Source organism: Astatotilapia calliptera, chromosome 14 (genome assembly GCF_964374335.1).
Source record: "Astatotilapia calliptera chromosome 14, fAstCal68.1, whole genome shotgun sequence".
Classification (NCBI taxonomy): Eukaryota; Metazoa; Chordata; class Actinopteri; order Cichliformes; family Cichlidae; genus Astatotilapia; species Astatotilapia calliptera.
In genome coordinates, this window is record NC_137435.1 from 18,181,075 (window position 1) to 18,203,146 (window position 22,072).

At 40.5% G+C, this 22,072-nt stretch overlaps 1 protein-coding gene across 3 annotated transcripts in view; it reads left to right on the forward strand.

Annotated features, from left to right (window-relative positions):
- The window catches only part of rsrc1 (arginine/serine-rich coiled-coil 1), a 126,514-nt gene that overhangs the window by 44,509 nt on the left and 59,933 nt on the right, over positions 1-22,072 (forward strand). For all 3 annotated transcript variants that reach the window (XM_080288708.1, XM_080288706.1, XM_026193065.2), the window contains exons 5-6: positions 3,649-3,685; positions 17,063-17,114. In XM_080288708.1, the coding sequence (XP_080144834.1) occupies positions 3,649-3,685; positions 17,063-17,114 (89 nt within the window). The remainder of the gene's footprint in view (positions 1-3,648; positions 3,686-17,062; positions 17,115-22,072) is intronic.

Genomic DNA, 22,072 nt, shown 5'->3' on the forward strand with positions numbered 1-22,072 from the left:
AAGGTCAGAGATTTTCATGTTTTAGTCTGCTCAATAGTCCAACCTGTCTGCTTCTGCACTGCAGTGTCTCCTCTGTCAGATTCTGGCATTATATCCTTAAATAGTTGCTGGTTAACTCCCAGTGATTCTGTAAAGACACTCACTTGCCATGGCAAGCCATAGCTTTAGTGGGCACAAGTGACCATTCAATGGCTGCTGCAATTTCAATTTTAAAGGAAAAGCTTTCCACTTACAGGTGTGTGTCCAGACTGTGTGCTTTTAGCAGTTTTATAACCTTTTTGCAAGCCGCGGTGTGCACATTGAATTTAATAAACTCGGGTATGACATTAGTGTTACCCCATGGCTGTTAGCTTCCCTCTGTTAGCTTCCCTGCAACTTTAAGTGGTCATATTTTATGTATGTAGACTGCATGATGGCAAAACTTACTAATGGCTGCAAACAAATCTGCTGCCACAACTCAACAAGAATTTTCTTAGGGTTTTTTTTTATGGTATGCCATTAGTGTTATTTTAACTTAAAATGGTGCCATAATAAGCACATTCATGGGATATTTGTATCAGCTGATCAATAAATGTAGGTTGTTGCTGCCCTCATATCATGGGCCATTTGACCCAAGCTGTTGCAAGATCATTACAATAGCCAAGCTGTAACCTCGCTCATTGTGTGAAACAGGACTATGTCCTGAAGGCAAGACCAGAGAAAATACCGTAGTTCTTTCATGTTGTTTATCTCCCAACTCCCAAAGTTGTGCAAGTTTTGTACTCTTAAATAGACGTCGTCTTAGAGGTCACAGTTGACCAGTGTTTGTCAGAGCTAATTTGCAACAGTGTGAGAATGTTTAAAACACTCACCTGCCAACCAATCCAATTTTTTGGAAGATATTTTGATATGTCACGATGACAAAGGTACAGACATAGCCATTAAGATAAACGATTTCTTAATTCTATATGTTATATATTGTCGAGCTGTCTCGGTTTACTGCAGCCGTACATTACCACAGTAAACAGCGGTAGTGTGTGCTTATCTTGCTTTAATTAGTCCATTTCTAATGTGAAAATACTTTTTTAACTGAAGTCAGTATATGATTTGGAGTTTGGAAGTCTAATATCTAAAGCAATTTTTAGGGCCCGATTTGAACCACAGTTTTTTTTTCAGCCAAACTTTGCTGCCTTTAATAGACCTTAACGATCATAAAATGACTACCACTGAAAAACTAATAGCACTTATGAGTAAACTGCTCACTTAAAAATAAATTAATCAGTATGAAAAGTATGATTTTAATGCGCCATGAATTCATTTTCTTCATAGAGGGCTACTAAATATGTCACATGATTAGTGTGCCTTCTCACCGTGCCAAGTCCGTCACATCCCATCACATCACAAATCACCGTCTGTCTGCTTCATTCTCGTCTTCCCATGTCTGCACTTCATCTCTCTTGCCATTGCCGCCCTCCCTCTCTCATGTTGTGTGCCGGGGCTGTAATGTGCTCCTGTGGTTGTAGTAAGCAGGCCATAGTGTCTCTGAGGCCTTGTGCTACACCACCATTACTATCTGGCCTGCCTCCACTACAAATTGGATGAACAGGCACTGACACATTTTCAATATTATTACATTAAACCAAGTGGATTTTGATTGATAACCTAATATTGGCCTAATGCAAAACATCAATCACGGCAAGTATATTAATTATTTAATATTGTGGCGTAATTCAGAAATCGATGCTGCCTCTGCGCTGAATGCACAGAGTACAGAAGGAGGGAGGGAGAGACAGATAAGGAGAAAAGGAAAGCTCGGTCCCCGAAGACCTCCGCAGATTATATGATGTTTTGAAAAGAGAGATGAGGATGTAAAAGTGTGCGTGCGTGTGTGTGTGTGTGTGTCAGCTGTGGTTGTCTAATGGATAGAGCGATCCCTTCGGCACTGGTGCGGACCATGCTGGACAGCTTGTCCTTGATGAAGTCAGGACAACAGATGAAAGAGTGGGAGATTAAATGCATGTTAAGAGCTTAATAAAGGTTGAATCAAAAAAAAAAAGGAAAAAAAAAAAAAAGGAAAACTGTAGCTATAAAAAGGAAGAGGGGAGACGGGGGGAGAAAAAAAGCAAAGGGAAATGAGTGGAGGAGGAGGGATCGAGCGCTGCGTCTCCCCTGTGTTAGATTGTTTCTCACTAATTGCGCTTCATTAGTGGATTACACACACTGTCACCACGGTAACAAATGTCTTGCTGTCTAGTAGCCGGGCGCCCGTCATGTATAATGAATGTGGCGGGGTGTTTGTCAGAATGTAATGTAATTACAGCTAGATGAAGTTTGCCTTAAGTGGTTGACTTGTCTGCCTGTGGCTCAGTGACAGAGCTCAGAATAAACAAGCAAACATCTTTTCTTCATGACTTTATTTTTTTGTTCTTCTTTAGTTCTTGTAGTGTTTTTTTTTTTTTGTTTGTTTCTTTTAAGTTTTCTAGGGTGTGTAGCTTTTTCTTCATTCCTTGATGCTTTTCGGAAAGGTTGATGGTGTTGAGACATGGATGGATGGGTGAATGGAGGTAGAGGGGGCTGGAGGGGTGGGATGGATTAGACAGTATGTAATTTTAGAGATGGTGTAGATTTACACTGTGATGCTGCTGGCTGCATTAGCAACTGAAGCCTGTCGATAAGCCTTTCTCCCTTTCAGCACACACACAGACACACACGAACGCCGTAAAACGCCACAGCCTGGGTGGAGTTGTCAGTAATGGAGGCCAGAGTTGGACGAGGGGTGCTGAGATCGGGGGGACGGGGGCTGTTTGTGTTCTCTTGATCTTTTGATTTCCACTGCTGCAAATTTGAAATGTGCCAAAATTGCATCTATTATTTACTGCCAATTTGCTCTTTTTAAAAACAGACTGCTCCCCACTCCTCCGCTTCCTCGGCTCGCCGTTCTGCTGTTGCTACCCTGATAATCATACACACATTTTTTATTAATTCACAGATAATAAGCTCCCAGTTCTTTCTTTGTAGTTGGAAATTATTATTATGAATGCCAGCAGTGTGGCAACAATATTAGTTAACCTCTGTGTGGTGCAGATGCAAACACATGAAAATGCACACAGCATTTCAGTCTGAAAGGTTAACAATTAGTATAATTCCTCATTATGTGCTTTTTTTGGTTACCTCTTTTGATTAACCAAATGCCTTTTGATATCATCAGGATTTTTTTCCCCTCTTACAGCTATTCTCATCCCGCGTACGTTGCAGCTGAAACAGAAAGAGGCTTTAGTGGTTATGACAGTTGCCGACTGTGAAATGATTAGTTGAAAATAATTCGGCTTAACTACCACCACAGTGAGACATTTTAAGGTATCATCACAACCTCAGAAAACCACTGATGGCTTGCCTCCCCATTCATCGAGGAATCAAGAAAATAGATTGTTTATTAATAACAATGATTCGTAGCTGGAGTCTAATTCTGGTTACTTAGGATTGGCCACAGGTAGTGTTTCAGTGCAATGATTCAAACTGTGAAATTAAATCAGAAAATCGCACTTGACAGAGTTTGTTGTGTGTGTTAGTTGATGTTTGTGTGTGTGTGTCTGCAAATCTGCTTTTATTAAATGACTTTTTGTGCCGGCACTTTATTTACAGTGGGGGAAATGTGTTGTTGTGTTGCAGGGACGCTGGGAACATCAAAGGCAGATTAGAACATCTGGTAAGTTCTATTCAAAACACACTCACACACACTTGCACACTTTGATATCTGCATTCCTAATGAAACCTCTGCAATTGGAGCTGAATACCTGCAGTTAACAAGCAGGGAGAGAGGGAGAGTGGCAGAGAAAACGGGGATAGAGGGAGGATGGAGCCTCCCCGAGGGTCTGGTCCCGCTTTTATATTAGCATTTAATTCATCCCAAATTGTGCCCAAACACACACACAGGTAATCCACTGTGTCCTCTCTCATATTAGCTGCTACTTTTGTGTGTGCGGTTGTGTGTGTACCTGTTCATAAACGCTAAAAATGAAAGCAAAAGTTTTTCTCCCCATCCCCTTGTCCCTCTTGGTCCTTTTGTCAGCATGGGGCCTTTCCTCAGTCCTCTCCCAGCTATGAATCAGAGAGCTGCTGGAAACGCTCTCCTGGGACAGCCCTGAAAATTTAATAACCGACATTTTCAGGGTTTCTCTTGCTACTCGCTTTAATACGGGGTCAGAGTGCCGTGCAACAAAGTGAAAAGGTTTTCTCTCCTCTTTTTGGGTGGGAAGAAACGAAGGTTTGATGTGCCCCATATTCCCGGGGATGAATTATAGAGAGGGGTCAGTGAGGGTCCTGGCTCTCTGTGGATGTCACATGCCCTCCCTCCCCTGCCTCCCTGCATACTAAACTGCAGCTCCCAGCACCCTTACGCAAATGACCCTCGCCCCACCACACGCTACGCAAATGACCCTGAATATGCCACACAAATGAGTGACCCCGAAATTCAAACACTTCTCAGTAACTCTCCACTTCTGCAAACGTCTGAGCTCATGAAGTTGAAATCATCTTTCAGCACTGTCAAGCACAGCTCCAGTTGCCACTTAACTCTGTTGTTAAGGATATTCATAACTTTGATTTGAGTGACATTGGATTTAAAGTGGCGCGATTGCTCACCAGCCACTTTATTAGGTACACCTGTTCAACTGCTTGATAGCGCAAATAGCTAATGAACCGTTCACATGGGAGGGACTCAGCGCATTTAGAGATGGTCAAGAGGACCTGCTGAAGTTCAGGCTATCAGAATAGGGGAAAAGGGAGATTAAAGCGACTTTGAACATGGCATGGTTGTTGGTATGAGTATTTCAGTAACTGCTGATCTGCTGGGGTTGTCTCACTCTGGGGTTTACAGAGAATGGTCTCAAAAAGGTAAAATATCCAGTGAGCAGCAGTTCCGAGTGAAAACGACTTGTTAATGCCAAAGGTCAAAGGAAAATGGCCAGACTGTTGGCAATTAAGGCATGCAGAAGAGCATCTCTGAATGCACATGTTTAACCTTGAAGCAGAAGAAGATAGCAGCAGAAGACCACACCAGGTGAAACACCTGTCAGCTAAGAACAGGAAACTGAGGTCACAACGGGAGATTGAAGATTGACGTTTGAAAAGCATTCCTGGCCTGATGAGTCTCGATTTCAGCTGCAACATTTCCATGGTGCAGTCAAAAGTCACCATAAACAACATGAAGCATAGATAAATTGTGCTGTCTATCACTGGTTAAGACTGGCAAATGTTGATATTGCAGATATTTTTTGCCATACTTTGGGCCCTTAAACACCAGCTCAGCATTGTTTAAATGCCCCAGCCTACCTAAGTATTATTTCTGACCATTTCCATCCTGTCATAACCACAGTGGTCATTCAATGTACTTCTCAAACTGCATTAATATGACAGTGTGTTTGCTGTACTCAAATGAGCTCCACACAGATCTCATTCCAGTAGAGCACCTTATGGGTGTGGTGGAACGGCAGATTGGCATCATGGATGTGCAACAACTGTGTGACACTATCATATCAATATGGAGCAAAGTCTCTGAAGAGTGTTTTCAGCACACTATCCATGCCGTATAGAGGTGCTGGTTGGCTATTGTGATCTTTTCAGTTCTCAACAAAACTCCATTGTTCATTATTACCAAATAACAAACAGGCCATATTTGCCATAAGAGGTAAATACAATCTTGGATTCTCTTCTTTTCTCTGCATCATCACTAAATGTTGTTAAGCTGATTGTAAATTTGTCATTCAAATCTTTTCAATGTTGGTATTTTTTAAGAGCACTGTTGTTTCCCCTCAAAGTGCTTCAAGAGTAGACATTCAAATGAAGTGATGGTTAAATATAGCATGTTGTATGGTAATGGTCTAGCTTGAGTTTGGAGATGTCTGTCGCTTGGTCTATAGGTGTGATTGATGTAGTACTCCATAAAAGGTGCTTTGAATTATTCAAGAGAAGATTAGATGCATAAACAGCATTAATCAATATGCTTATATGCGTTATCTTGGCAAATATGAAAGCTAGTGGTTTTAAGTTTCTCTAAATGACATGTGTATGACTGTGAACTCATTTGCAAAGTCACAAATGAGTGCACTAAGTTTTCAAACTTATTAACAAATTTAAGGCAAGATGGGTTATATTGAGCTATAGGTTTCTATTACGGCACAATTTTGTATTGTGATTGTAACATTTTGTACAGAAAAGCTGGAGATATACACATAGACCAAGTTATTGACACGATCATGTACTCACAGAGATTAGTAGACTTATATTTTAGCCACTGTGCATCTGCAGATGTTTCCCTATACCTTTTCCCCCCGAGTATACCAACAGGGACTGATTATACCATATTTGCATTTGATTCTTGGTTTTTGCTTTGTTTTTATACTCATCAGGATAGCTGAGTTAAACATTACAAACTTACGAAGACTCACACGCAAACACATTTGTATGTTTACCAGTTTATGGTTTTTTGTGTATATATGTATGTCTCAGGGAATTTGAATAGTTGAATACTGAGTGTTTGAATTTATGGGCATTTTAATGCTTACGGAGAGATTGCACCCCAGTAGTCAGCTGCCTGGGGAGTGCAAGACTCTGATTACGATTCGGGACAGAGAACTGTAAATAACAGAGCTCATCTCTCTCAGAGGTAGAGTTCCAGGGCTGTTGCAAATGTTTTTCTCAATTCCTCACACACCTATTCGTGTAGATTTCCAAACAGGCATTTATGACTTTCTGCTGATCTATTGCTTTCAAGATTGGTGCATCAGCCACATTGACACTTACCATGGTGTTTCAACCAGCGATCCTGACTCTCAGTCAAGTATACACTTTTTATTTTTTTACAGTAATTATTTGCTTGCATTACTGTAAATCATTTTTATATGGGAGTCAGTAACTGTTTTGCTGTTTATTCATGACTAAAACCGGATCAGATTTCACACTGATGTGACGGTCAGGCTTCCCTTTACATTCCGGAGCTTGATTTTTCATGATGAATACTAATGTTACCTTTTCCTGTTGTAACCTCATGAGTGGTGAAGTAATTAGGTGGGCATTTAAGGCTTGTGTGGTCTAAGGTTTGTTTCATTGTTCACGTTTGGCTTGTGTTGTTTTTGCATCTCAGCAGATTGACTGAACGCGATCAGTAGCGATGCAGAAACAAAGTCTGAAGCTAATTGCTCCCAGGGCTCTGCGTTAGTTTCTGTTTTTGTTCGCATTCACGTACATGTCCAGGCACATATACACACAGACACACATACAAACAGATACACAAACAAAGATCACCCAAGTCTGAGTTGGATTTATTTTTTCTTTTTCTTTTTTTTGCTTTGGGAGATTTGGAGCGATAGCAAAAGAGGTGGCCTACAGCAGATAATCAGTCCAGATGCACAGCTTTTTTAGAGTGAAGTAGAAGAAAGCCAGCAGCTCAATCAATACACGAGGAATCAGCCTCATCAGGATTACTGGCTCAATCAGCAGCTGTACCCATCGTTCTACCACACACACTGCCCAAGGAAGGATACAAGACAAGAGGGGGGAGTAGAAGAACGAGGGGGGAGGAGGGTACGTCATCGGTTCTGTGGAAAGAGTCTGAAGAAACCCTAATGATGGAGGGTGACTTGCAGGTCAGTCCAGGGTTGCAGGTTGAGTTAAGGTCACGATTCATAGAAAACTGTAACTATGGAATTTACCTTATGTCATGATATGACATTGTAGACCTTTGCTAAAAGTAAATTGAGGGACTTTTTGTCTTGATAGCAAAGCCACATTTTTTTGTAGCGTGGGTTGCTCTGCATTACATTATCGGTGTTTAACAGTATTTTAATTTGGAAGTATTAGTGAATAAGCGAATAACAACTCCTCCTCTCATTTAACACATGGTAGCCATTATCCTTTAAAAACATGCCTCCCTTTGTTGAAGTGCAAGTATTGAAAACAGCTAAATTCACATAGAATGTGACTCTAATATTTTCAATATTTCCGTTTCCAAATCTTTGCTGTATGGGTTTTGGGTTTAAGGTTGGCTCTCTGATTAACAAAGTGCAAATAGATTAGAAAATTGTTACTTAATGCCCTTTCTTAAATAGCCCTTTATTCTCATTTTAACAAGTGTTTGTTGGGGTCTGTGAGGTAAAATGTGTTGCTTCACTCGGGGGGTCCTACTTAGAATAAATTTATACCTCAACTCTTTAAAGGACCTTTAAAAGTCTGGCGTTTAAATGTAGCATCTGCTTTTCACAGGGTGAGAAGCTGTGTTGTCACAAAGTTTGAGTTTGTTTCTGTTTCTGTTCTATTTTTTTTTTAATCATACCAATTTTTAATCATATGCTTGACAGTTGGATTACCATATTACACGTGGCTAATGAGGAGTAACTCCTCTTAAAGATCAAAGCAAAATACACCTCAAATAAGATGGATTTTATGTGTTATAGGTAAAAACATCTACCAACACCTGCGGTATGGTGTAAACGCCATACATGTGTTTTAAAAACGAGTCATGAAGATGTTAAACAGTACTCTGGGAAGTTACCATAGTAAATCAAGTCACATGACAGGATTTACTATGGTAACATACACGTCTTGACTCTTTGCTGTGCTGTCACAGATTAAAAAAAAAAGATTGCTCATCGAGTTTTTCTGTTGGCCAGTTTTGGCTCTACTAATGCTATAAACATAAGCATATCTACCTATTGACTATCAATATTTCTTGAACAGTCCTGCAGTTTATATGTTAATGTCATTTTCATCAGGGAAGTAAAAAGTAATCCAGGGATTATCCTACAGCTTCACCTTTAATACATAGTATTAGAAATACAGATAGTACATTTCCCATAATGCTGTCAAACCCTCATCATATTTTAAATGCGACTTATATGCAGTTTTGACAAACTAGTTTGCTGATAAACCTTAACATGATCTGGTGTTTGGGGACATTGGGTGTTATCTCTGTGGGAGCTACCGTTCCCTTTTTTTCTGTAAAGCTGTGGTTTAGTTTCAGATGTTTTTTTCTTTGTGAAAACGAAGTGGGTTTGTTTTATTGGAACGGGCAGCCTGGAAACAAGCCTCTTTATTTTTGCGATGCATCACAGGTTGTTGTCCACATGGTTCTCTTCGGGGATAGCTGATGTCTGAGTGTCCCTTGGTGAGTTGAAGAGTTTACTGAGGCAAATTGCCTGGTTGGGCTAATGACAGATATGGACCAACAGCTGTAGCCAGGACACTCGCACACCGAAACTGTGACATTGCCTCATATGGCAGGGTTTTGTCCTAGAGAAGTCTTAGTATGAAATACAAAGAGTTAGGTCAATATAGCTGTTTTTTCTCTCTCAGTTCTGTCTTTGTGTATGTCACAGACTTTCTTTTAATTAATCTATGTATTCCTTTCTCTATTTCTTCTGTCTTTCTTGCACTAATTGTATAGGATAAAGAGGTGAAAAGAGCTTAGATGAAGAGATTGTGGACAGATAAAGGAGGGGGAGAGGGGGCGTTGATAATCTGCAAACAGATTTCCATGCTTATTACACTAATGATTTCATGATATTTGATGTTGTGGCTGGGATTGGGAGGATTTGCGAGGGAGGGCTGGTTGTCTCGCTCTTTCTCTTCCCCCCCCCCCCCCTCTCTCTCTCTGTGTCTCTCTCATCTCAACGGCACGGCTAAATGATGGAGTAATTTGAGTGACCTCTGACTTGGGGCAGGCCCAGACATAATTGCATGTCATTCTCGCACGGAATGAGGAAGGGGTGGGTGGGTGTGCGCGGCTCCTCGAAATACAAAATATCCCCCCCCCCCGTCTGTCCGGTCTTTCTCACATATCTCTGGTTGTTTCTGCGTCTCCTTTTCATGTGAACCCAGTCCCCGTCTTGTTGCTCGTCTCACTGTGGTTCGCTCCTTGAGTGTTTCCCAAAAAAAATGTTAAAAAGAGATCCCAAACAAAAGAAAGATTGCATTAATTTTCAAATGATGATATTACATTAAGCACGGAGCTCTCATATATCAAAACGTGAGAACTACTCCCTTACTGTATGTGCTTCATCTTAATGGTATCGCTGGATGTCAAGGGCATGGAGGAAATTAAATCGGAAAGTGCAGATAGACCAAAGAAGATATTATCTCTGGATGATTGCAGTTTTGATAGGTATTCCAGTGAATTTCATTTTCTCCGGATGGGAAGAAGATGAGTTAGCCTGCACATTTGCTCATTTTTCTTCTACATGATTTATGTGAGTTGAGTATAAAACTCTCTCCTTCTTCTTCTCCCCCCCCCCCCCTCTTTACCCCCCACCACATCCCCCTTTATCAGGAACACATACATGCATGTACACACAGACACAGACACACACACACGGGGTAGTAAATTACTGCCTTTGAGTTGTATCTTGTCTGGGGCAGTTTATGCAAGTGTATGCATCATTTCTGTATGGATGTTTGTGGCAGTGCATGGAGTTTTGTGTATTTGTATGCACGTGCATGTTTTTCTGTTTGTGTGTGTGTGTTTGTACTAGTGTGTCTTTATGAATACACACGCCTGAGATAGCAGCAGAGCCATCAATGGGAATGATTCCAGGGAGACGGGGGAGTGTCATTACTCAGACTTGTTTACATTCTAAATACGTAATGAAATCTTGTTGGTAATAATGACGGGAATAAAAGTTTAGGAAATTGTAAAAGTGGTGAAGTTTGAGAAATGAGCCCCGGCCTGTGAAATAGCATTTGGGGGCAGGAAACGACATTATTATGCAGTGCTCCTGCCTGCCTGAGACATGAAGATGAACTGCTGGCGGGTCATAAAATGCTGTTAGGCCTAGCCTGAAGTATGGCGCATTGTAAAAGAGCCCTGATCCCATATTGCCATTATATATAAAAGTATAGCCATACACAACATTATTTTTCATATAAGATGAGCTAAGATACTGTGGCTCAGGCACCCCGAATACATACAGATAGGCAGATTTTTTTCCGTCTTATAAAATATATAAATAAACATATTGCCATGGAACCCATCTTTGCCCTGATCTTATAGACCTCGATATTAAAAACAGAAATATTGCATTTTCTAGGGGCTCTGTTTTCCCCTGTCCTCTTTTGGGTATGGGATATATCTGTGTGTTTGTTTATGGGGGGTATGAGAGAGAGGGAGAGGAAGAAGAGGAGGCGATGCAGGGGAAGCCCGAGAGGAATTCAACAAATGAAAGAAAATGGAAACAGATGAAGACTTTAAAAATATAATGAGATGAATATTGAGCATATCAACTCCAGCATAAAGAGTTTGTTGAGGTAGGCACTGTGTATATTGAAGCCGTTTATTGACAGAAAATAATGGTTACAGTGGCGCAATTAGGATTAATGTTACAGTAGATGGACTGATGATGTCATTGATGTCCCGTTTCCTCCCACCCCCCCATAGTGGGTTTCTTTAAAGACATTTGAAGAGAAAGGTGACTTTAGCCAAACCCACATTTCACTAATGTGTTCTTTGAGAAGCAGGAAAGAGGTGGCACACTGTAGGCTGAGTTAAATCATACCTGCCCTTAAACCAATCAATTGCTTGTGCACTATCTCTATATTTACTTAAATGGCCACAGTGCATTAAGTGCACTCTTCCAACCCTATTGCCTAAATTATTCATAAATATCTAGCCTTTGCAGCATATTAACTAATTTTAACTTCATTTTTTCATAATGAAATCAATAAACTCAGAGCCAACTAGTGTGCATCCGCCTGTATATGATTTTTCTTTTGTTTGTTTTTTTTAATATTATGAGCACAACAACTGTTGAAGATTAACAGGCCTCAGATTTAAGCAATAGAATAATTTTAACATTTTATTTTGGCCTCACCTCAAGCTTAGTCTGTTGTTTATAAAAATTATTATTTGGTCAGATATAATGAAATGTGCCAGTACTGATCACTCAGAGCCTTGAGCGTTAAAATAAAAGTAGAATACCCACAGATCAGTTAACCCGTTGTTTTCAAGATGCCGATTGTTTGATTGTAACACGCAAACTGCATTAAACAAGATAGACCTGGAGCGCTTTGTAAGGTATGACCAGCCCAGTGTTCTTTATTTATTTACTGCAGCTCACGTTGGTAATTTTCCTTCATGTGCTGATGCTCTGCTTTGCTCATCCACTTCAAGTCTTTCTAATATCGTTAAGTTTAGTTACCGCTGCTGGTTATGTGTTTCGTTTTGTTTATGTTTTTTGTAGCGTGTGCATGTGTGTCAGCATTTTCTCTGTAAACACAATGCTTCAAAAGTTTGCGAGTGAATTCTGATAAAAAATTTTAAGGGTTTGGATTGAGGTCGTTTTAACAAGCCGTTAAAATTTAGATTCCACCAAAGTCTTTTAAATTATTTATTGGTCGAGTATTGACCAACGTAGAAACTATGATTATGAAACTATGAGCATATAGAGAGTACCGTGTAAAGATTTAAAATATCATGTCCCGTATGACCCCTGACCTCTCCTTCAAGGTCAATGGACTGATCGGAAGGTCAAAGTGATAATGATTATATATAGATCTATTAGATGTACAGGGAATGATATATGGGGAGTCTAAATATCACTTTATTTTATTATGACTTTGTTACATTCATGACAGTAACAGATTATAACCATTTAAATACATAACAATTTAAATACATGCACCATTTACCTGAAGATGTATAGCTTTTGGGGAAATAAAAAAATAACGTGATAATTAAACAATTCTTTCTAAACAATGATGTGAATGCACTATATCCACGTAAATTAAAAAAATATACTGAAAATTATGTAAAGTATATTAAAATGGGACACGTAACAAAAGCCTGTTCTTTGCACGTCTTTTTACTGCACTACAAACTTCTTAAAGTATGTTTAAAAAGAAAAAAAAGGGGCCAAAAATGAATATATAGAAAATACAAGACTGTTCCCTTCAAAGTAAATACTGCTGAGAATTTAAGCTGTGCCTTGGTTGGAGTTTTGCATTCTCTGTGTGCTTTTTCTTCTTTACTTATGTCCTCCACCTCTTTTTGCGTAATCATAAATGAACTCTTCCTGTTGTGTGGTTAGATGGAGCTGATACATCACGCTGGTTAGAGATGGCCTTTCTGACCTTTGTTTGGCTTCACTCTTCCTGCTTTAACAATCATCACCTGACCCACCACACTTTGCTTTGTCTGCGTCTCGAACTAGTGAATTACCGCAAAGAGATGAAATTTCCTGCGTGCGGACCTCATTATACACAGGCTAGCATTGTTTTTAGCAAGCAGTGTGAGGGTAATTTATTTTTCTAATGGGACGTGTTTATTTTTGACTAATGGCACTTAGCTGAGCTAAGCGTGTCTCAGTGTGTCTGTCGTCGGCGTGGTGAGGTAAGCGTGCAAGCTGCTTTGAGCACACTGGACTTCCTGTTACATTTGGAACAAGAATTTTCTAGAGGGTGTGGGTGCCACAGTGTTGTCAAACTAATAAGAGCAGATTCTTTTATGATAGACGAATGTGTGTGTGTGTGTTTTTTAAGTTGTTTCTTTACAGCTTGATAGCGAAAAAGAGGAAAAATGTGATATCTATGATGTTAATAATATTACCTACTCCATACGTGCATAACTGGATTTTTCATTGTCATACATACAACACTTAGAGGGATCCATAGCAGGACACACATTTAATATTTAACTGATAACTAACTGAAATACTGCAGATTTTGACAAACAGGGCTTGCACATAAGCACTGTTTACATGCTCAAGCAATTCGCCAGATGTGTGGAAAGAAGAAAAAATAGGCAGAATTTAAAAATAAATAATAGAAAAACTGAATGGTACTAGATCTGTCAGTTTTTATTTTATAATGAAGTACAAGCCAAAAAAATTCCTTTGAAATTAATGTCAAAAGTACATATTAGTACGTCTGTATGCCCCTCTTTGACAGTTATCTCTTCACCTTGTCTGCCGATGGTCCGTATTTGGAACACCAGAAAACTTTTCAGGATGCAATATGATTCAATGAAAATCATATGAAAAAGTTCTATTGGAATATAATTGTGGTTTTAAGGTGCCTGGAGGTTTATTGGTAAAGGTGCTGGTCAGTTAATTGGAGGGTTTCTTTCAGCTTTTCTTGTCCACAGTGTGCTTCAGAAAGACACTTCTTTGATGGCTCTGAATGAGCAGATCTGCATTCTTCTCAAGCTGTTAGTGGTATGGCGTGTAAGTGCTTGCTAATATAACATCATTAAAAGTATTTATATTTTTTCTAATTTGTCTTTGGCCTCCTATATGTCTATATTCTTCCTCTTTTAAATTTTTTCCCCCCTTCTTAACACTCCCCTTCATTTGATCTTCTATATTTCCAGAACCATAAAGAAAGCACAACTTCTTGTTCCCTGTCTCATTTTTTTTCCTGTGCCATTCTCCCTTTTTCTCACAGTGTGATAATCTAAAACCTCTACAAGGAAAGCACTGCTCATTTCCAAGTCACATTACTTCCCTACACACACACAGTCCTCCTCCCGGTGTCTCGTGTTTGTTTGTGCACGTGGGGAAAGGCGCAGTTCTAATTGAGGGGCAAAGCCACTTCAGATGCAGCGGGTGCCTCTCTCCCAGTGGGGGGAGCTCAGATCTGCCTCTGGGGAACACAATTAACGCCTTTTTATTGTTTACTAATGAATTACACACAGAGGGAGCAGGCGTGCGTGTGTGAATTAGAGTGAAAAATAAAGAGTTAGTTGTGAAGCAAAAAACATGCAATTTTGGGCATGTGTGTATGTTTGTTAGCTGACTTCTGAGTACCTTTTACATTACTTGTGATGATAACTTGATATTAATTAGAGTGTTACTCTGTCACGCTTCATTTAGTACTTCGGGGAGCGCAGCTTTTTTAAAGATGCTTTCCCCCCCTCCCTTGTTGTTCTGCATTTATTTAAAGCGAAACTCAAACCATGCGTGACTCTGAGGAGAAAACTGCTTTCATTCTCTCTGCTAAAACTTGGAAACACGCTTCACCCCTCTGGCCTCAATCCAATCATTGTTGTTGTTATTAGGAAATAGTTGTTTTCACTTTACTGGTTAATGTTGTAAGAATTGCTTGGGAGTTTCAGCCCTTACAGAGAACGCGTACAGTAGCAGCAGTAGTGTGATTCAGTGTTTCATTACCCCTTGAGGAACTGTTGGAAGTGTGTGTGTGTTTGTGTGTGCGTGCGTGCGCATTTAGGATGCATGGACTTGCACATGCCTTACGGCCAATGTAAACAAAGGCTAATGTAATTACGGAGTGGGCGTTGTAATAAACTGTAACTAAGATGATTGCGTAGCACACAATGATCAGGATAGTTAAGCAGTGATGTGTTATTGCGTTATGTGGCTGGTTGTAGCAGGACTGATTACTTTGTCATAATTGTGCCTTTAAACTGGGTTCAAAACCTGAATGTGAAGCTGCTGAAAAAGGACGAGAAATTAGACAAATTATGGTATAATCCCTTTTTTGTGAAGGTAGGTAGAGTGTTTGTGTGTGTGTGTGTGTGTGTGTATACATACATTTTTGTGTGAATGAAGGCCTCAAGTGTTTTTCCTCTTCTTATAATAGCGCTTCATAATTTTGACTGTCAAGCAGTGCCAGTCAGTACGTGTGATCCGCCATGTCAGCACACATCCATGTTGCATTACGTATGTCTCAGTGTCAGTCATGCCTTGATGTGTGTACCATCTAGGATACAGCACCCTGACATCACTACATTAAAGGGGGTCATTATATTTCCCCGACTGCCACCGAAAAGTGACGTTTTTACAAAGTGACAAGTTTACAGTTTGATAAATCTGATTTTTTGTGTTTTGCGTGGGGAGTCATGAGATGGAAGGATGGGAGGAAGAGCTGGGTTGTCTGTTGGAGGAGGAGGTGGAGGGAGGAAGCGCTGCCTGTCAGCGACGCCCCGGCCCTGTCGTCTAAATGATGCTCCCAGGCAGCGGATTCAGATCCCATCCCCATTAGCATTTAATTTCTCTCTAATCCTACACACAGTCTCTGCCGCTGCATGGTAACAAGGGCCGCTTTGCCACGGCAGCGCCAAAACACCTCTGAGAGCAATCTGCATCGCGCTTCGCCTTTTATAGCTCGTGCCCTGTCGTAGCCATCATTCTTGCTTGACAATTAAGACCCTCAAATCTAATAGCAGTGATATTGGAATTGCAGCAAGACCCTTTTGAGGCCATGTCATGGGAAAAAAAAAAAAGAAAAGGGATGTGCTTCCCAATACAGCTGTCAAAGCACAAGGCCCTCGCCCGTTCATGCCCGCTAAATGTTTCTGATGCACACACACACACACACACACACACACACACACACACACACACACACACACACTAGGAAGGGGGAATATGTTGAGTCTTTGGCTGTGATCTTTGTAAAATGTGCTCTCCGTGCCCTCTTATCCAACTCTCCAAAGACTTGTTACAGCAGCTTTTGTTTTCTCTCCTACCCTCTCTCTCTTTCTTTGTCTCTAAATTTCTCTTCATCTTTTACTCATTGATTCTCCCTGGTGTGTCAGAGATGCTGCTTTCTGTTTTATTTCATTTCATTCTTTTTTTATTTTTTTTCTCCACTAGCAGCATTTTTATAGATGACGAGGCCTAGTAGCTTGGTGAAGTTGTCCCTTGGTGCTCTATGAGGACAGTTTACGGGAACATTCACTCTAATGGTTGCAGTTAAAGATTATCGTGGGTAAAATATTTTGTTGGCCTAAGGGACACAGCAGTTTTCGAGCTAAATTACATAGATGACATTTTGTAAGTGTGGCTGCCGTTGGTCCTGTCGCAAACTGTGCTTTGTCATGTGTCAGGCAGCAGGGTGCCAAAGTGAAAGGTGGATCATCTTTTTTTTCTTTTTTCTTCTTTATAAAAAAAATTACATTTGGAAGCTTTTGTGTCAACAAGTGCTAAAAATGACCTCAAGCACACTCAGTCTACCAGCTAATCTGTAGCTGGCCTTTACCAATAAACCATTTAAAATAACAAAATCCAACAATTAAAATATCATGTTGCTGTCTGATTTTTTTCATTTCAATATCTCTTTGTCTGTCACTCTTCTGCAGACTCCAGCAGAGCAGGCTAAGGTTCGAATGCATTTGGTCCTGCAGGCTGCGGGTAAGTGGATAATATTAATGTTTTTATTTTTGTCACAGCGTGGCTCAGAAATGTTGCGCCCTCATGTCGGGACTTTGTGGAAGTATGTAAAAATACTTTGCAGTGCTGCACATCTGTAGTCTGACAGTACAGTACAGTAATTTCTATGCAGAAGTGGGTATTTTCTGTCACTGTAACTCATCAGTCTAGGGATGTCAGTATAGGTCGGTCGGTCCACTGTCAGTCTCCCTTTTATTAATTGAAAGACAAATAACCCTTTGATAGTACTTAAGGTTAAACACTAAAGCAGTGGATTTACAAATTATTTACAGTAATGTGTTCAGAAAAACAACGCAACATTCTTTTTTGTTGCTGTTGTTATTTTTATTTTAAAGTGATTATTGATCATTTCTTGAGATTACCACTGACTCTTCCCTGTAGGAGTCCTAGAGACCAGTTAGCAACCATCTGGTAACCATCCGTCACCCAGTGAGAAAAAAATGTGTGTTCCCCAACTTGGTTGCTGGCAGTTGCTAGTTGAAAATGATTGTGAAGAGGTATATGTTCTTGAAAGCTAGATTGCACTGGTTGCAGATTGTCACATTCGACCATAGATTGCATGGAAGATGCAGACTTGTCTGCAAAGACTCGAAGTCAAGCATTTGCCTTCAAAATAAAAGTTTAACATGTCTTGACCGGAGCAGTGTGGCACAGTTGTAAGGCGAGTGTTCTCTGTTTCTGGTTTGTGTCACAGTTTTTGTAGTTTTTCAACTGCTCCACAAGTAGTTGGCAACAGTTTGCAGACAAGTTGTTGTCTTCCATGCAAACACTGGCACTTGTGGCAATCTGCTAGCGACAAAAACAATCACAAGAATGATTTGGGTGAAATAAAAACTTTTCATCTCATTTCACTCAGCAATAGGCAGCAGTAGCAGAATCCACCAACCACTACACAGTTTTCCCTCACAACTGGTGGTTGCTCAGTGATTGCTCGGTGGTTGCCAACTTGTCTCTCGGTTTGTGTGAGTGGGACCTGATGAAACCTGTGCACTGTAAAATTATTATTTGTGCCAATTCATTTAAATGAAATAGTGTGGCACCCTTTTTGATGTAGCTACATATTAAAGTCACAGCTGAGTGTTTTGATTGGTTAAATGTGCTACTTTCCCATGTTGGCCAAGTCGATTGCAGTGCCTTCAGTGGGTGAAATTCTAGTTACTGTAATAGTTGTGCTAGTACTTATAGGTAGCCACTGGGCGGCTTCACCAATGTTTAGCATTCTCAAAAATTGGAATTGGTCAAGAAAGTAGCTAACTATGTCTTTGCAATGCACTCATACGGTCTGTCCACCTTACTAACCCAGCAAATTAGCACTAGGTGATAGCGTCGGAGCCACCCTCACTTCCAAATTTGGCCATTTGCAGCTCCCAAAGAAAACTATAATTGACTAAAATGCCAAACTCAAGGCTTCGAGACCGTAGTCAAGAAACCAACAGGTGACCACTTTTACATGCAGTGATAAATATGTTAAATTAAAAAAATAAAAAGATTTTAAACACGTTTTCCAGCTGGACTGCTAAACCTTTTGGGATTAAGCCACAGTCTCTTGTCTCTCTCCACTGTGAACCTGAATGGGTTTCATGGTTGTTTTCCTCTGCACAGAGTCAAAGCAACCCTCCCCACATACATTACAACTACCTCTCACACACACAGACAAATACACACACACACACACACACACACACACACACACACACACACACACACACACACACACACACACACACACACACTCTCCACTTTGAGTGCTTCTGGGCCCATATTCACTGCAGCTTAATTTCAAACACTCCTCCCAGTACATAAGTCATAGATGTCACCATGTACACGGTGTATATATTCCAGTGTGTATTCGAGGGGTAGAGTTGCGAGCCAGATGTGACAGGCAGAGATTGACTGTGGAGAAAGATGTCTTCATGTTTACAGTCATACACACACACACACACACACACACACACACACACACACACACACACACACACACACACACACACACACACACAGCACTTCAGAACAGGGCTCTAATTTCACCACAGGAAATATATGAAAGAACGAAGCATCTATACATCATCTATAAAGCACCCGCCAGCCACATACTTAGCTCACTTAAGACTTGTTCACCCTCGCCGTAGGCCACAGAACAACACTGCCATCCCTTGATGTGATTTCACTCAGTTGAACTTTAACTTTCGGAGCCATATCTTACATACTCCATCATATGTTAAATTGGCATAGTTTACATGTGAGGATTGGTGATTTTTAACATTTATTTTGTTAAAGAATGGGAACTAGTTTAGAAATATTTGAGTTCTCTCTTTTTCTTATGCGTATTCTTGTATAGGCCCAGCTCGTTGCACTGCCACCTCAAGGCTAATGTTGTACTAATGGCGGTGAAGCATCATAAAATTGAGCATGTGGCTTTGAGTGCATTGGGTCACACTGGTGCAGACACAGGCTCAGGGCCAGACGCAGGACTAAAGGAGAGGGTTTAATGCGCTGGACATGTCTCTGCTTTTCCTCTCTTTCCTGGAGGCTTCCAGAAGAACAGTTTTATGGCTCAGTCAGAAACTGTCTCCACCATAGAGCCGAGCCTGGCCTGTATCAGGTCTTCGGGTGATCATGTCACTCATAAAGACCCATAATAAAATACAAATAGGCAAACGGTTTTAACTTGATGAAATGCTTTATATTTAATACTTTTATAATTGTTTTTATTTCAGATTTATTTTCAGCTTTTTGCCCTCAGTTTTAGTCAGTGTGCCCTTGGTAATTTCATCACATTTGTATAATTACAATTATTAGGGATGTCTTTTTTTTTTTTTTTTAGTTTTACTTCTAAAATCCTCTGAACTTGCAGCTGCTAAGTCTCTTGCTGCCAAATCTTCTTAATTCATCTGGCTCATATCTCTCCTTGCTCTCCCCATTTTTGCTTCTCTTCTCTCCGTCTATCTGTCCGCTCATTCTGCCTCACCGTCTTTGTTCCAGCGTTGTTAGCGGGTAGAGGGAGATAGGGATGGAAGGCGAGAAGGAAGCAGCAGATGTTGGGAGGTTGTGTGAATGTTAATGTCCTGACGTAGCCGTGGAGCTTAAGCTTCCTCCTCCTCCTTCTCTCCGTTCCTCTCTGAGCGCCCGCCAGGCTTTCTCTCTCGGGGTCTCCTGACATCCTTAAAGCCCGCGGCTCTCCTCTCCTCTCCTCATCTCTGCTCTCCTTCACCTCTTTTTCTCCATCCCCTCCCTCCCCTCCCTCCTTTTGTCCGTCTATGGACTCTCTCTAGTCAGTAGAGAGCAGATCATCCCATGGCTAAAGCGGCTCAGGCCTTTGTGTTGGGGGGCTCTGTGGACCTGTAATGAGCCCCCTCGGCTGGCCCGCTGGCCTGCTTAGCGCTCACTAGGGGCTTTGAGAGTGTGTGTGTGTGTGTGTGTGTGTGTGTGTGTGTGTGTGTGTGTGTGTGTGTGTGTGTGTGTGTGTGTGTGTGTGTGTGTGTGTGTGTGTGTGTGTGTGTGTGTGTGTGTGTGTGTGTGTGTGTGGAGCGGGATGAGGAGGGCAACACTGGCCCCCAATGAAAGAGCTGGATGGATATGTTTATGGGTCACTTCCTGCTTGGCCTACATATCAAACACGCACACACCTACACACACACTCACAGAGTACACCCCGTATTTCCATACCAAACTTGCTTATCATAATTTAATCAATAATAAGGTACTGATCAAAATTTCAATATTTATATATGTAATAATTCTTATGCACATAGAATTTATAGTAAATGTTGCATCATAGCAGGATGCAGACATTTTATTTATTACATTCTGAATGTGATTCATCGTTCCAAAATATATAAAGAGAAACCTTTTCTGTATCTTGTTTATGATATACGCCATTTAAAGCATTTTTTTTTTCATTATTATTGTTATTATATATTATTATATAGTGCTTGCTTTTCCCTAGTGTGGATTATCAAAAAATGTATGAGACAGAAAACGGAAAAACTTTTTGGAAGGCTGTCATTTCTGGAAGTTCATCTGGATTTATTTGGGCAGTGTACAATTTACATAGAGGCCAAAGTAACACTGTGTGACACCCTCCATATGTTTGATTCATTTGGATTTCAGCACAACTTATTTCTCTCCCCTGATTCATAAGTACGTCTCTTGAGCGACATACTGAGTCGTCATAAATCACACATAAATAAGAAGTATAGGAGCCTTGTTGTTTTCAAAGCTGACAAACACAAAAGAAACCACTTTATTCGATCCATACATACCTCCATTCAGACACACAGCAACCATGACACCCTTACTATATCTAATACTCTTGTTCCTTTCAGCCACTTGCTTGGTTCTTGGCTCTTTTCATAGCAGTGTCCATTTCCACTCAAATGAACATAAGTACTGTGCTCAGCAGCGGGCCTCTCCTTATCCACATGTCAATAGGGAGTGTTTGCAGAACACCCACTTAGGACCTGAGGGCCAAGGGTCATCAAAACCTCCTTCTTCCCTCCATTTGAACCTTTGACAGCAGCAAAACAAACAATCCTTAAGATCTCATCAGAGGCTTGAACTTGGAAGGGCTTCACTGGTCTGAATTAACTTCTTCTGTCAGTTTAACACCTAGCTGAAAAACCGAGCATTGTTTCAGTTTTCAACTTAAGCTATGGAGTTATAATGAAAATATATAACTCCATAGCTTAAGTTATAATGAAAACACCTAACACTTAACATTAATAAGGAATAATAAGACATATGTATTTGAATGTCTGGCCAATGTACTTTTTGATTGTAAGCAGTGTTCGTGCACATGTGTCATATTGAAATACAAAAGGCTCAAATTTGCAGCTGTTTTGTATCGATGCCTCTTTTTTAAAAAATACAGCTTTGATTAGGAAAAAAAAGCTCCAACTTTCATCAGTAATAGTGCGTCA